This window comes from Chaetura pelagica, unplaced genomic scaffold (genome assembly GCF_000747805.2).
Source record: "Chaetura pelagica isolate M959 unplaced genomic scaffold, ChaPel_1.0 scaffold249, whole genome shotgun sequence".
NCBI classification, from domain to species: domain Eukaryota; kingdom Metazoa; phylum Chordata; class Aves; order Apodiformes; family Apodidae; genus Chaetura; species Chaetura pelagica.
The window spans coordinates 1,830,239-1,846,919 of record NW_009954538.1 but is presented as its reverse complement, the minus strand read 5'-3'; the positions used below and the strand labels follow the sequence as shown (position 1 = coordinate 1,846,919).

Below are 16,681 nucleotides of genomic sequence, written 5' to 3'. Positions count from 1 at the left end.
GGAAAGAGAAAGGGAAACTAAAATAAATTCATAAAATAAGCAAAAATAAACTAAAATAATAAAAACTAAACTGAAATAAAATCAAGGAGGGACATGAGGCTGTACATGCCACTGACTAGCCAAAGACATTCTTGGTTTCTGTGCAGAATATGAAAGATACAGGAAGCAAACTACAGGACATTGAAGAAACAAACATACCTTCTCCAATTTTGAATACAACTCTCCTGCTTCATTTTTTCCTTGATCTTTAACCTGTAACTTAAATATAAAATATATCAAAGTATCAGGAAGAGTTGTAGTACACTGGTCTTCTGTCCAGTCATCACCTCATGCAATTTAAACAGTACTTATACAAAATATAAATTACACACTTTCAAGCATACAATTGAAAGGCATCTTGTATTAGTTGTACAAACCATGCTAAACCAATGTGTGTGTAAAACAGCACTAGCAATTCAAGCAAGCATCAGCCCCCTGTCCCACGAAGCCTAAACTACCTTTTGCAATTTGTTGTGACATTCAGCAGCTTTACGTTTGAATTCTTCAGCTGCCAGTCGGGACTCTCTCAATTCCGATTCATAAAGGTCACTGCGCCTGCGAGCTGAAATCAGATCCTCTTCTAATTGATTCATCATCAACCTCATTTCTTCTACTTGAGCTTGGTATTCCTGTAGTTGTGGTAGAAGGGAAGGAAAATGCATTACATTTTAGAAGCACCAAGGGAAATACTTGGAGCAGCAGAACTGACTGGAGGCAAGAGGCGTCTTTAAGAAGATGGGGAAGAAAAATCAAGTACAAAATAAAACTGTGATACATAAATTAACATATTCATGGTGTCCTGGTTTGAATCTTGCCATTTTCAAGTCAATACCTCATAAAGGCAAAACACTGATTTTTTGAGAGTGGCCTCATTGCAGAAACACATACATACATCTACAAACAAATGATAAAAAGTACTTACATTTCTAATTTCTGAAACAGAATTGTGCGTTTGAGTTGATGTCTCTAATATATGCCCAGATGCTCCCTCAAGATTTATTTTCTCAGGCTGATAACATGACAATTACCACAGATCTGCACAGCTTGGGTAAAAGGAAAGAAGGAAAAGCAGAGGGGTAGCATACTGTGGCTTCTAGCTGTCAGTTATTTTATTTGGATAGAGTTAAAAAGGATTATATTGCTCTGCATGGGAGACAAACTAAAATCGAAGATTAACTTAGAAAAACTGTCTAAAAATTGCTCACAGAAGATACTTGCCTACATAGGCAGAACTAATGATTCCCCATGCAGGACACTAGAAGCTAGGGCATTTGGATGGGAAAGGTGGAAGAGGAAAAGAACATTTGAATTGACTGTCTCAATGAGACGAGGTATTCAAACTGAAACTAGCTCCTGAGATGGCGTCTTGTATCTTCACTTGGAAAAGTAAAAATTGAATTCTGTTTAATTAGCATTTACTAAGTCCTGTAAGTATACATTTTATAAAATTATCCTTAAAAAAAAACCAACCCAAAACCAAACAAACAAAAAAAACCAACAAAAAAAATCCCAAAACCAAAGTATTTTTATGAGGCTGAGAACAAGTAGAAAACATGTACAGCAAGAGCTAGGCAAAAAGATGATGAAGGACTGACAGTGGGGGAGTCTATCTTTCCATTTTAATATCTTGCAGTACTCCTGACTACTCCCATACTCAGAAGACTGTCTCATGACAAAATCAGGTTTGTCATCACTCCTTCCAGACAGGCAGTTGTCTTTAGTTAAGACAAGTGATTGCACAAACACTGACCCTAATATCAGCCTCTGGTTCTCTAGCAACAAGAAGAGCTTATGCTGATATGTAAAAAAGCTGAGCCTTTAATAGATTGCTTTATTATCCATTATGGGAAACATGGCAGAATGGTTCTTTGGTTTGTAATCCCCAAATTGGTTCTCCAGTTTGGAATGCAGACAGGGGATCTACTCTTCCCAGTTAGTGTCTTTATGGATGATCTTATTCTCTTACTGGAAAGAATAAGAGTTTTTTATAATAAGTGAGTATACATTAATGTAAATTCTAGTTTCATACATTTGTGAATAAAAAAACCAGAATAGTTTGAAGAAGTACATGTTCTACTCAGAAATTATAATTTATTAAGACTTCCTAAAATAATTGGCTTTTATACCAGCAAACACTTGAACCAACAATTACAGGTATGACCACAGTTGCCTCTGTGAAAATGAATGATTCAGGATGGGAGGAGAATGGGGAGGGAGAAAAGAAGGAAGAAGAGGAGATAATTAGTAATATTGCATTTTTTCTTGTTTCTTCATATTTGCAAGACTGCCTCTGATTAAAGCTCATGGTCTGGTCAGAGCACCAGACCACATCACTCAAGGCAAGACAGAACAACACCTCTTGTTTAAAAACTACCAAGATGCACTCAAGTGCACATTGATGGCCAGGCAAAGCTCAGAGCAGAAGCAAATCACACCAGGGTAGCTATCTACAAATGAGTGGCCTTTCAAAAAACACAGATTGTGATTTGTTGCAAGTTCACCCATTCAGATGGGTCCTCATCAAGTAAAGACCAGAATACAGTTTTAGTTAAAAAAATCCTAAACTGAACAAAAAACAAACACATTCCAAACAACAAAAGCACCACAAACCCACCACGCTCTTCTATTGAAGAACGTAGGCTTAAGCTGAACCTACAGCCTTGCTCTGAAAATACCACATTCCTAATTATTGGGTTTTGAAGAGTATGATTTGCTGTTAATTGTACTTGATCTCTTTCTAGCTTCAGGTTTTCAACAGTAAAACTCGAATGGACTCTTCCATCTCACCTCCCAGTTCGCTCTGACTTATAAATAATGTTCTTTAAGTCTTTAATGGTCAAGATCCACCTGCTGGTATGAGCCAGCAAAACGATCTCTGCTTATTTTGTTCTGGTCTTCTGGCACATGGGTTGCAGATAGCTCAGAAGACCAACCCAGACATGAAACTCTGCAGGTTACTACAGATTCGTTTGTTGACCTAACCAGCACCTTTATGTCATCATGAGTCTCCACAAGACAAACTAGAAGATTCTGGGGCAAAACACCTGATTAAAAAATACTTGTATTATTTTCCTCTGTTACATGTGTCTGCCTAAGAACAGTTTTTTATATTGAATTGATATTTATCCTCACCAAAAATGTTCCACATTTCAGTATTTAAAGCAACTTTGCTAACAAAGCACCAGAACACAGAGTAATAAGCTTCAGATCCCTTGTATTACATAAAGCCATCCAGAAGAATGCTGTAGAATTCTATGAAGGCCTGCAACATCCAGAGGGGTTTTTTTTGCATTTCATTACTTTTTACATAAGAGCTGATCATGTCTGGAGAATTACTACCAAAGTTTCTGGGCTTCCTTGTCTTGAACACTATGAAATTAAGTCAGTTAATGTTGGTAAAGTGCTTTGAAGATGAAAAACAACAGTTAATTGCAAAGAATTGTTTGAACACCATAGCAAAGTCCAATTTCTTTTCCTCAACATGTGTTGCTATCAATGCATAAAACAGAATGGGTTCTGTCTTGAAGACCATTTTAAATCCTAAAAATGTCCACATTTGTAAGCTTTTATCATATAATTTTACTTTTTTTTCCCTTATAAACAATTTCTGATTAATGAGTGCAACATTCTTCTGGTGAAAAAAATAAACTATGAACATCTACTTTGCAAACAGATTAAATTAGGAAAAGAACAGTTAGGCAACACAGATTCTATTTTGAAAGACTATCAAGCATTTTATGTGGTCAAAAAAACAAACCATGAAATTATGGCTAGTTCGGTTCTCTCCCAGATGAAGATTCATGAACTTGTAAAATGTGTACAGCTTGATCATTTAACCACAGCTCATTTCTAATGCAACATATTACTAGAACATTGCAACTTTGTCCTAAGATAGGTTTATAGATAAAGTATTTTCAGGACTAGGAAAATAAAAACTTGAAGTCTGGAGTTTGTGCTTACTTGCAACAGACGAAAATGTGTAATTTTGTTGCCTCCTATTTTCTTTAAGAAACCATGGGAAAACACACAAATTCAGAGTCACCACAGCCCACCAACATAAAACAGAATCCTGGCAACAGAGCTAGAATATGCCAAGAATGCCTATTTGTAGATAGCCACTCTGCTCCCCAAAGAAGCAGGTATACCTGTTCTTTGATCTCTTGCAGTTTTCGGCTTTGCTCTCTGATATCATGAAGTAGCTGCAGTGCCTTATCATCTTCCTGAGACACCTCCATCCGTGCCTGCTCCAGGCTTCGCTTTAAGCTCTGCAGAAAGCAAAATGTTCAATACATAGTCTTTGGGGTTTCAGATAGCTGTATAATAAAGATGTTTAGCTATACAAATGCCTCCTTGACTGCAGTGAGGCATCTAAAAAACTGAGGTACCAATGGAACCCTAAAGAAATTCATGGCCAGTGCTGCTTCTGCCTGGATAGAAGCAGCCCGTTCTACAAACACTGCTGACTTGACTTCAATCTTAGTTCACATCTCTGCTTCCTCATATGAGTCTTAGAGATAAAAAACAGAGATGACAAAAGGCATCCATTATTGACAGCATTTATCTATATTTCATCTAGCACTATTAATTCACAAACTAGGTACAATCCTTCAACTTCATCTTATTAACAAGTCTATTCATTTTTCTTGTTACGAAGTGAGTTAAATCCTTTAATCATTGTTAAACTTCTACAAAGAATGGAATAGCTGCTTCTGTATCTCACCACATACTTTACCTGCAAATTTTGACAGACCAGTAATCCTCCTATCACTGTATATTTTTCTTCAACAGAAAGACACAAACTGAATTTTATGTATTGCCCTAGAAGCATCTGATTTAGGAAAAGCACTCAGCCTTCTTTTAAGATATCCTTCCCAACAAATAAACCCATCAGGAATGCTTTTCCACTCTCTGAAACAGAGTATTATCTGGACTTTTGCTCTTGGTACAAGAGAAATACAAACAGAATATTATATCTAACTGAAAATAGAGAGACTCTTAACTAGAAGGAAAATATCCTGACTGGAATCTTGCCAGGACAACTGGGCAGACATTCCAGCTCCCATGAAAAATGCCAAATTATCATTGAAGACATGTTTTTTAGGCCTCATTTTTATATTTCATCTGAAAAACAGCACCTGTCCTAGCATTATCCCTGACATGACACTGGGGAAATGGATCAGTCTGAACTCAGAATACCACAGATGGAGGCAACACCTTTGTTTCCTAATCCTCTTATTTGTCATTGAAGATTTCCATTTAGGCACTGATTAGGTCCCTTCCTCTTCTGGCTATGAAACCCTCAAGAAGTCAAACCCAAGCATGTTCTAGCCCAGCCAGTAAGACAAACATCACAGGTAGCTTCAGCAAGACCAGGACAGTAGTTACTCTTGTATGTTCTAAGCACATGACCATGAAACAAAGTTTTAATAAAACTATCAAGCAAGCCTCTGAAAACAACTCAGGGCTCCTTATTCAACAGGTGTCCTTTCACGTATCATTTTTTCTCCATCAGGTACCCCACTGAAACCATGATGGAGGAGAAAGGCAAAGACCACCAAATTTCAGGCCTTCAGATCTGAAATGAGTGGGGTAAGGGCTCACACTGCATTCTGTGATATATGTGGCCAGGTCCTGCTCCAGGAGGGATCGCTGGGTCTCAGAGGCTTTCAGTTCCACCTCCTTTTGGCTAAGTACAGCCTCCACCTCTGACACTCTCCGGTGCAACCGCGTCATTTCCTGCTCCATCTGCAATAAATATCAAGAGGTTATAAAGGGGGCTTCAAAAGCTCTGTTAACTACTACTTTCAGAGCTCTGTTTGCAAGGAATTTGTCTCCAAGAGACTTCTAGCTATATTACTCCAAATGGTGTTTAAATTCCGATACCATTGTCTCTGCTCCAGGAATGCACAGTTCTTCTTAAAGACAGTAGTAAGTCTAAGTCACCCCATTCATTCAAGCTGCTTGTTCATATTCAGTCATTCTTCGAACCCCAGTTAGCAAAGAAGACACAACCATTTTTCACCTGACTTGCAGAGAAGGGTCACTTTAACCTTATCCCAAATCCATGCTGGACCAGAAGACGATTTCCCCCCATTTGTCAGGAGCAAATGGTCAAATCCAGAACAGAGCAGGGAGAAAAAGTAATCAAACTCTCAAAAAAAGTCTCAAACAAGCAGTTAAGTTTTGAAAGACTCCACCAGGTTCCCTTTATTGGAGCACAGCAACTGTTTTAAGATGTTCACCATAAGCAGTGACGTGACCAGAGTTAGGTAAGTAGAAGCTGATGACTTAGGAAGAGAAGCTCAGAATGGTACTGCTGTAACTGTGGGTATGGTGAAGAGGCAGGGCCTGCAGGAGAAGCAGTTGTCTGTGTCACGCTGAGAAAAGGACTGTTTAAAATCCAGAGCCACTTCTTGTTAAGATAAAAGTATCTAGAGCAACAGAATGGCCTAAATTCATCGCCCTTTGTACTGGACAGGAAGCCACCTCACTGAAGGAAAAGCACTTTGCCCACCAGGAGTCTGGATGGTCAGCAGCATCTGACAGATCCCTGGACATAGAGTGGTTGCAGATTCCTGAAGCAACGGAGATGGCCACTCGCATAAATAAATACCTTGTGACACTTGTCCTGGGCCTCTTGGAGCTCTTTGCTCTTGAGAAGTAGTTTCTTTTCCATGGAGCTGACTTTGGCTGGAGAATCCACACTTGAAAAAACAGATCTAAAAGAGCAAAGCCAAACAGCAGATGAATATAGGCAAAAGGCAGAGAAATCTGCTTTTATGCAGCCTTGGTAAAGTCACTGGGTACTTAATTATACCAGGACAAAAGAAGGGTACAGCCATCACAGTTTAACAGCCATCATTTCAGATCAAACATACTGATGACAGTATCTCATTATTAAATAATCCATGTGCACTTCTTAGTTACAATATCAATATTTTTCATCAGTGACTTTTATGTCAGAGTGTAAAACAGTAAATGACAGCAACATTACTGCATTACTTGTACAGATTCAGATGTGAAACAAAAAGCATAAGTAAACATTTGGAATGGTAACAGATTTTCACAGAGTTGCTTTTTATTTTGTACTTAATTTTAATACAGGTTGTGAAATTACCATCAAAGTACAAAAGCATTAAAAACTTAAACATGTAACAATCTGCACCATAGGAAGAAAAAAATTAATATCCTTAGTTATCTTCTGTGAATCAAAATTGAACTGAAACTTCCCTAACCCAATTCAGACAATTCCTACAAACTCAATCAATAGCAATATGATTAGTCACACTGCAGAACTTCAGAGTTCCACTTGTAGATGATTTCTTTTGTAAGACACAACTTCACTGAACTATTCCAAAGTGACTCCAGAAAGCTGGGGAAAATATTTACATGTTCTTCAGCTTTCTACCTAATTTGGGTCAACACTTAACTTTACTATTTCTGTTAATCTAAATTCAGTCTAGAATAAGGAAGCCACTCTATGTTTTGCAGCATATTTTTAGTGCTTTGCAGCCTTAATTGTAATTTGCAACAAAAAATTAAGTACATGAATCAAAACAATTTCTAAAATCACCTTCTTCCTCACATAAAATGATTCAAACTAGATATTTAAACAATTAATGAGGGAACTCGTATTAACTGATAGGTGGAAACACAAAAGTACAATGAAGCTGCTAATAAAAGATCCTAGTCTGCCCACACATTGCTTTCTGCTTCTCCTGGCCACAGTTTGGTATGCAGCCAGTTATCCCCATGGAGAGACATGAGCTCTGAGCAGCTCTCTGCATACAGCCACACACCCACACACAGCAGCACAGTTTCTTCTTAACACCAAGGAAAGTTTGATTCCATCACCACCATTTTCTGAGAAAAAAACTACTCCTTAATCCAAACAGACATGCAGGAGATAGTCACAAAAAAAAGAGACATGAACTTTCATGAAAATGCTGCAGCAACATATATGTGTCAAAACAGATCTGCAATATTATCACCTTAAGCAGTCTGTTTTGATGTTAGCAAACAAACAGAGCAAAATCCATCAATTCTGCCTTGAAAGGTCAAATATTAATATTTCTTCAGAAACCTGACATGGAAAAACTTAGAAGCAATACCTGTCAGCAATACAGATATGATCAGGGCTCAATAAAAAACAAATGTGAAAAGTGAATGCTTTTTAAACCATTCCTTTAGTCCTGGTCTAATCAATCCAATGCATCAGATTATCATATTTAAAAATCCATTTATGAAGCATGTCTATACTCCTACAGAGAAAAGGCTGAGAAAGATGCATATTGAATCCTATAACAGCTGGGTGTACAAACAAGGCTAAAAATGAATCGTTGAGAAAAGCAGTCTAAAAATACAAATTAAAACCTCACATTAACTAAAAAAGAAGCTACGGAATCTGCTTTAAAATGTTAATCAAATATATCTGAATAGCTGCAAATGTGTACTGAGACAAGCCTGAAAATATTTTTGTAAGAAAAAATTTAGCCTTACAACTCTGAACTGTACTGGCTAAAACAATTACTTTATTTTTCTTTAATAATAATTTCAACATTAGCCATCACCTTTTTACTTTCATTCTTTTCAAATCTGTAGCATTACCTAAGAAAACTCTAGGCAGTTCTCACAGACCTGTTTTTATTTGCTGCTTGCATTTCCCTTCCCCAAAGGGGCTGATGTTATTTGCTATTTTTGCTTATTTGTTTGCTATGAAAAGAATCAGAGCCTAATACTGCAGGCACCATTTTGCATTTCAAAAATTTCTCCTAGCAAGCCAGCTTAGAGCATCCATAGGGACTGCAACACAGAAACTGACAGGATGTTCAGGCAAGAAGATCCAGAGCTCTGCAAAGCAGGAGCTGGCATAGGGATGGGACAGAGCACAGGAGGCTCACACTGACCCAAGTCTGAATTTCATGAGGTGACTGTAGAGGGAGCAGCTCCTCAGGGTCGGTGTCAGTTTTGTGAGGAAACAGAAGCCAACAGAACTAGAACTACAATCCTTCTTCCTCGTCTCTGCCCAAAGGAATGAAGAAATTCCTCAAAAATTGGTGCCACAATGGTTTTCTTGGTGCCACAATGGTTTTCTCGCCTTGGAAACAGTACATCTTATCCCCAAATGAGGCAATTTCAGATGGCACGGGACACACAGTTTTAAGAGACGTCCTTCCCCAGTAATTCTTTTCTTGGGTACAAATTCTGTTAGAACAACTTCATGAACACCCATACAACCTTCAGAGTAAAAGAAAGGGGGCAGAAAGTGGAAATCAAGAGAAACTGAATACTGACTAATCCAGTAAGTCTTGTCATGGTGATAAAAGCTCTCAACACAGCATGACAAGGTGGAGAATACCCACGTTGCTGAGGCACTTATATTCTTCCTCTGTCAGCATCATCTCAGAAATTAAAAACATACAATCCAACATCAGAAGCCATGATGCAAAGCTATCATTCAGGTTGGTTCCATCTCAGAATATTTCATTTAATTAACTGCTACATCTGGATCAATTCTCTTAGCACAACAGAGCAGTTTCTGCTGTTTCCTCTGAAGTATGAAAATAAGATTAACAAAAGGTAACCAGCATATATCACCAAGGAAATTGCAATAAAAGATTTAAAAAGCCAAAGTCAAGTCTCTAGTACTAAGCACTGACAGCACTAGCTGTGCCAATTTACTTTCAAAAGAAGCACTGCCTGCATGACTCAAAAACAAGTTAACCTACAGCTGACTATCTAGTGATTTCACAGACAGATCAGCAACAGCTTCAGCCAACAGCACTATCAGAAATGGTGCTGGTTGTGTAAAAGTTCCTCCACTCTTAACGTGGCTGAGATGAAGAAGAAAAATATCAAAATGGTGCCAATTTACTTTCAAAAGAAGCACTGCCTGCATGACTCAAAAACAAGTTAACCTACAGCTGACTATCTAGTGATTTCACAGACAGATCAGCAACAGCTTCAGCCAACAGCACTATCAGAAATGGTGCTGGTTGTGTAAAAGTTCCTCCACTCTTAACGTGGCTGAGATGAAGAAGAAAAAAGTATCAATATGGGAAAAGCTGCAAGATGATTCTGGGGTATCAAACTCGTATCTTAACCTCTCTTGTACCTCATACCTGCCTTTGTCCTTTTATGCCACTCTCATGAACCCCCAACTCACCTGTGCTGCTTCCTTCTCACAAGGATCGACACCATCTGTCCTAATCCTGGCCCCCACACAACATGCCTCTAATCTCATCCCCCGTCCCTCATGGTCTATTTTTTTTAGAATTATACTCATCTGTACCTTCCGCCCCCTCCTAAGTGCTTGCTCAGGCCTAAAAAAAACCCAACCAAAACCAAACAGTGATACCATCAATCTGTGAATAGAGCTAGCTGAAGCTCAGCATATTTTTGGTGTGCTCATCCTCTGCTTCCTCTTTCAGCTATCTTTGGTGAAAGAGTTTACCGGAACTCGACAAACTGTTGGAAGAAACCAGTAGCCCTTCTTTTTGGAAGAATGGCCCATTTGAACAATCAGTATTTTATACTGACAATCATGATTCCACAGAAAATTTTAAAATTTTTAAATAAAAAAGAAGAAATCTGAAAAATACCACTTCTTAGGAATTTACAGAAAAGATCTAGACCATCTACCAAAGCCTCACAGACCAAAATGCAATAATTAGTAGGATTACATTTATTATATTATGCTAATTAAAAAAAAAACAAACCAACCAACAAACACCTGTATCAACAAGAGAGAACATGTACTAGACCCCACTGTCTGCTGTGAGTTTGATTATATCTCTAGGTTCTGGTTTAGCAAGTATTTTGTATTAAGCTAAGTTTTGCATCATAAATATGCAAGCCCCTTTAGCTCCTTACTCTAGGAAAGGACAGAGGCAGGCAAGAATTTATACCATAAACTATTTTTAATTAGGTATTTATTTTTATTAGGTATTTCAGTATATTCTATTAGTGGGGTTGTTTTGTTTTGTGGGTTTTTTTATTAGGTATTTTGGTGTATCTGGCTAGCCCTAGATTTATAATGTATTTATCTTATGCCTTAGGGTTTCTGCTAGTGACCTGCAAAGGACAAAAACAATTTTCTTTCACCACTTGATGCATATTTCTGGCATCTAAGCAATTTTTTCACTTGTTCAAAGCACTGGAGATCAGCCACAGCTAGGGACAGAAGTAAGGTGGGGCTCGCTTTTAATGGAATTAAACTCTAGTTGCCTGCTACCTTGTCACAGTCACACACTTGCAGCCAAACCAGCAGCCAGGTATGCAACTGGACAGGCATTTCTCCCCCATTTCAAGAATTCAGAGGCCATGATGGGAGAAAGTGTTAGCTGGCCCTTCCTGCAGCCAGATTGCAGTTCTTAGAATCATACAGGAGATTTATTTAACCAACACTTTGCTATCACAGGAACCTATGACATAAGCAATGTCCTTGATTTCTCCTCATTGCTTTCTATGACACATTATTGCCATGCCTTTTCTCTTTTGTTAAATCTTACTTTTGTTATAGAGTCACAAATTCTTCCCACAACTCATGGTATGGGGAAATATAGAGAACATTTTAATTCTATTGACCCTTCTAAACTACACACTGACTAGATCTTTTCTGGCAACAGGTCTAAGGGACATGGGTGAACCCTTCTAGCCCTAACTGGCTGGGAGAATGAATGAATGGAAAAAGAGAATTTCGTTTATGTTTCTTCTATCCAATTTTTTTAAACTGCCTTTTAAGTATTTGAAATTCCTAGCTACAACTTCCTCGACTTCCTACTGTCCAGGGAACAAGGGCAGGAATATAACCATAAACTTCATAGCTTGACAGCCCTCAAATTAAAAGTAATGAAAGTTTCAAGGACCTTGTTAATGGCACTCTGCAGTTGCCTGGCCTAACTATGAGCAGCAGTAGGGGCATTAGAGCTATCGTGCTGCAGACACAGGAGCACAGATCTGCATTGCTTAGCAACCATAAGGGTTAGACTTTCAGAGGGAAGATTTTAAGAAGAAAAATTCTGGAGCAATGAACTGTATGACTTCAGTCCTTCCAAACAAGACATCCCAAGATACGTAACAGATAAGCCTACCCCCCCATTTTCTGTTCTCTTCCCCATATAGAATTTTTTATTCAAGCTAGTGTGGACAGAAAGAATACTTTATTTCCCCATGTAAAACATACACCACACAATATTTTATAAATAAGAAGTTATCTTTATGACTCAGTGTTGCAGTGATATTGAGAATAAACTAGCCACTGCATTTTTTAAATACAGATAGTTCCAAATCTCCATATACTCCTTGCCATATTTAAATCACCTTCTTAGAACAAAATGCAAGTATTTACTACTAAAAATAGCAAAGTTCATTTATCAAGATCTCATTCAAAAAAAGAAATCACTAAGATGTACTGATATTAAAATTATTTTGGGGAAAATAAAGTATGTGATGTCTTTCTGTTCCAGCTCAGGAAAAAAAAGGGCCAGATCAAGAAGAAATTTTACTTCAGTCAAAATATCTCCAGATAACATTAATCTCCATAGTCTTTTGCTATACCCCTTCTCATCTATCACTAAAATTCAAATATAACTTCAATACACATTTTCAGTACCAGCTCCACAAATAAAGTACATCAATCATTTTGCTATAGCTATATTACTTTTCAGCCTTCAGCCTCCAGCACCGTAACACCACTGTTCTGAGACTTTACCTCATGCTCCTTTTCAGGTCTAGTCCTGGGCCTCGATTACAAACACATTTTTACCATACATTTATGATCACTGTTGAGCCTCTTCTGACTCTTACATGAACAGTCATGTAGCCTTGATAGATGGATTGCAATTCCTCATGCAGAAAAGATAACCATAAGTTATTTCACTTCAATACAGATTTTAACCCCAGGTATCTAATATAATATATTCTATTTTTCTAATTCTGCTGACAATATTAGATCATTTCACCAAAAGAATACTTTTTTGGTTGTTATGTCCTCTCCCTTCCTTCCTCTTTTGCCACAAAAGCAACTCTGCTGAGGAGGAACAACCAAAGATTCCCTTTTTATTACTGCCACTGCCATCCTATAACCTTGATTCACAGCGTGAGCAAGATCAAAGCTGTCAACAGGAGCACCAGATTTGGTTACATGCTTACTGCAAAGCAACTATCAAAACCAGTTATAACAAAAAATTATAACTTCATTAAGACAGGTTGACAATTAAGTCCCTTAAGGGAACTAACTAGCAGTAATGAACAATGGTTGACACAAAACCACAGTGCCTTAGTGCATTGAGTCACTAACCCAGCTTGAAGACATGGCACTCCTGAGAGGCCTCATAATACTGAGCTAAGGACTTCTCAACATACTGCACTAATACTTTTTCAATAGGTCTGTCATCAGAAGCTAACCACCCACCACACCAAATGGTTTATACCATACTATTTATATTCTCCCATTTCTCTGACACTGTTCCCATGGAAGGCTGTTTTCTTTCAATTGAAACTCATTTTTTCTAGATCTTTACTCCCTCCACATACAGATATCCTGCATACTTGATGTGAATCTCCAGTTTCTCCAAACACAATACAGCAGTCTTTGTATTTAACTTGACCAGCACACAGTCAGCTGCTGTGAAGCTCCTCTCTCATTCACTGACCCATTACTGCACATTCCCAGATTAGTGGAGCTCCATTTCTGTGGATCACTGGTTCAGCCTCATACATCCCCAGCACTTGGTGCCCACTCTCTAACCCAGTAAGATAACACCCCCTCTTTTCCACCTCTGAACTCCTCAGTATTCTCCTTCTTTCAGGGATCTGCAGTACCAGAAATGCAATCACTTAGGGCTCCCTACTTAACAGCAACAACTAATTCAAAGTATTTGAACAGCAATTTTAGAAATAACCATTTTAGAATCAATCTGTCCATTTCTTTCCCTCCCCCTCATCCCAGAAATAATCACAGAACAGCAGGACATGCACAAGCCACAGCAGCAACAGATCAAGCCAGAATCTGGCAGCTTCCCTAAAGCAAAGTACAGGTCAGTCAAAACAGCTTTTCCCCACACATAAATACACCATCCTTACTGTAACAAACCTTTCCATTTTTCCAACAGTCCTAGCCACCTAGGCAATAATTCCTACTTACTCTGATCTGAGGATCCCTAATGCCTTGCTGAATGAGAACCCCACAAACGGCAGATCTTCCCCTGAGAAGCCTGCTGGGTTCAACTGGCGCGTAGAGGATAAAACCCGCGAATTCTTCTCAGGTTCATCAAAATTTGAGGTGTCATCATCAGACTTGAGAGTAGGAACGAAGGGGGGAGGAGCTGGTGGAAAAAAGCATGAAGAAAAGACAAAATTCAGCTACAGTTCACTCTGCAACAGTCCCGCTCATTCAGTGCTTGCAATGGCACTGCAGCTCCTGCTTTTAATCTTGCTAACACAAGCAGACTGAGCTGCTGCTCTCAAATCGTATTACAGCAACAAGAGATTAACCCTCAAGGTACCAACATGGCTACCACTCTGCAGGCAGAATGTCTCCCACACTGATCAAACTGGGGTTTAGGTTGGAGATCTCAGATTGTTGGGTTTTTTGAGGGTTTTTTTTCAGGTTAGGATGTAGGGGTTTTTTAACACATACACTGAATCAAATCAAAGCATCAGACTAAGAAAATAATTACTGTAATACAGCTAAAAGTAATTCAGTTCTGATGGGAAAAGAAAATGTGTCCAACATATCCAATCAGTGACACTACATGACAATGTAGCCTGATCCTTTGCTAGTCAGATGAGGGATATATCTACCCATTAATATCACCCAGAATCTTCCCAGCATGGGCTTCTAATCAACACCAAACTGATCTTTCTCCTGGAAGATGCTAATCAAATATAGCTACTAGAAACTAATTGGTCTTTAGGAAGGGAAGAAATATCAATAAGGCTTTATTTCTTTAAAGAGCTTGCTAAAGATCTGGAACTCTTCTCAGGACACCACTGCAGTCTGGCTCTGATACAATCAGCTCTGAAAGGAGGTATAAATAGCAGGAATTACAATGTATTCCTTACTGTAATTTCTAAATTGGTACGACTTAACTTGTTAAGCAGTTGTTTAATTTCAGCTTATTTTCTCACATTGGCTTCAGTGTAATTAGCCAACAGAACAAAAGAACAAGTTCTTCTCAATGATGTGCAGCACCCAAGGTACCTGCTGGCTTGGCTATGTGTGTGAAAGCAATGAATGCAAAAGCCTGCTGTGCAATTCCTACCTCATTAAATCACTTTTCCTAAGATACTTATTTATTTATTCATCACCTAGGTCCTCACTCACTGCAAAACTACTAATCCCTTTTTTGGTCTATAAAGGAGACAGCTCTTCAGTCAACAACTAGAACACAGCCCATTGTCAGAAGCTGATGGAAGTGTGTAGTGTGCTAAACACGTTACCATGGATCCAGTACGGATCTCCTGTAGCTGAAGGGCTGATGAGAACGGAAGAACCGGGAACGAACATTACAACCCCTGCAGTGCAGGCTCCCTGCTCCTCTCTCCCTGCATGCTCGGAGTTTAACCCTACCTGCCTGCAGTCGTGACAGATGCTGATGCTGATCTGACTGACACAGGCAGAATGAGTCACGGCAGGAGCTTGCTAGCTCCCTCTAGGTTGCCAAAGGCTTTCACAGCTCGCTTTTAACTCTTCTTTCTCTAGATAAATGAAAGCTTAAACTACCCATCAGATGAACAGTAACAGCTAAAAAAAAAAAAATTATCTGTCTGTATAAACTGCTGAATCCCAACCACAGCTGCAGGCTCTGGGAGCAGCTCCCCAAGGAGCCATTCTGACACTGCTCCCAAGCAAGGAAGTGAGAAGAAACTCCATGAAGCAGATAGGATGCTGCTCACATACTGCAGTTCCAAGTACATCAGAATGAGATAAATAGGGAAAATATACAAATTAAATAGGATCTGTAGTAAGCAGTTTTACTTACTGGCTCCAGAACGTTTAAGTTTTCTGTCAATATAATGAATTTATTAATTTTTGCTATTTTATTGGTTCTAATATAAATTTAGATCCAACATAATGCTGACTTTTATGTACTGTAAACATAATTTTGGAATACAGATTGTTGATTAGGATCTGTATTTTTTTAACTATTCTCTTAATCTCAGGATAATATCCAGCTACTCTTTCATATGCCCTTAATCATGATAAACAGAGAAACAAGATTAAACAGTTTGTAAGTATATAATCTTCAATGAAAATACAAGCCCAAAGTTACAGTTAATTTGGAGCAGAGGAGGATAGCTTCAAGAATTAATATTTTTCATTTAGGACCTCTGCTGAAAAATTTTTGCTCATCCTCTTACAGGAAGGGGTTGTTCTGGGGTTTTTAACATTGTCTTTGAAGACAGACACTGTCTGTGAAGTGAAGTCAATAGAGAAAACAGCAAATTACTCACTCTGAGGAAGTCTAGAATCCTTCTTAAAGAGGTAGCAAAACCTACATAGCTGCCTTTTTATAATGGTAAAACAACCTTGTTACATACTCCTCAGAGTTTGAGATGAATTAACCTTTGAGAGATCTAGTGCCTTACTTCTCACCAGAAATTAGCTGAGATCCTAAGTCATCTTCAAGCCTTTGAA

General features: G+C 38.4%; 1 protein-coding gene across 2 annotated transcripts in view; it reads right to left on the bottom strand.

Annotated features, from left to right (window-relative positions):
- Window positions 1-16,681, bottom strand: part of CIT (citron rho-interacting serine/threonine kinase) — a 68,099-nt gene that overhangs the window by 37,994 nt on the left and 13,424 nt on the right. For both annotated transcript variants that reach the window (XM_010004834.1, XM_010004835.1), the window contains exons 9-14: window positions 14,186-14,366; window positions 6,653-6,758; window positions 5,641-5,784; window positions 4,185-4,304; window positions 498-668; window positions 199-252 (exon numbers count right to left, since the gene is read on the bottom strand). In XM_010004834.1, the coding sequence (XP_010003136.1) occupies window positions 199-252; window positions 498-668; window positions 4,185-4,304; window positions 5,641-5,784; window positions 6,653-6,758; window positions 14,186-14,366 (776 nt within the window). The remainder of the gene's footprint in view (window positions 1-198; window positions 253-497; window positions 669-4,184; window positions 4,305-5,640; window positions 5,785-6,652; window positions 6,759-14,185; window positions 14,367-16,681) is intronic.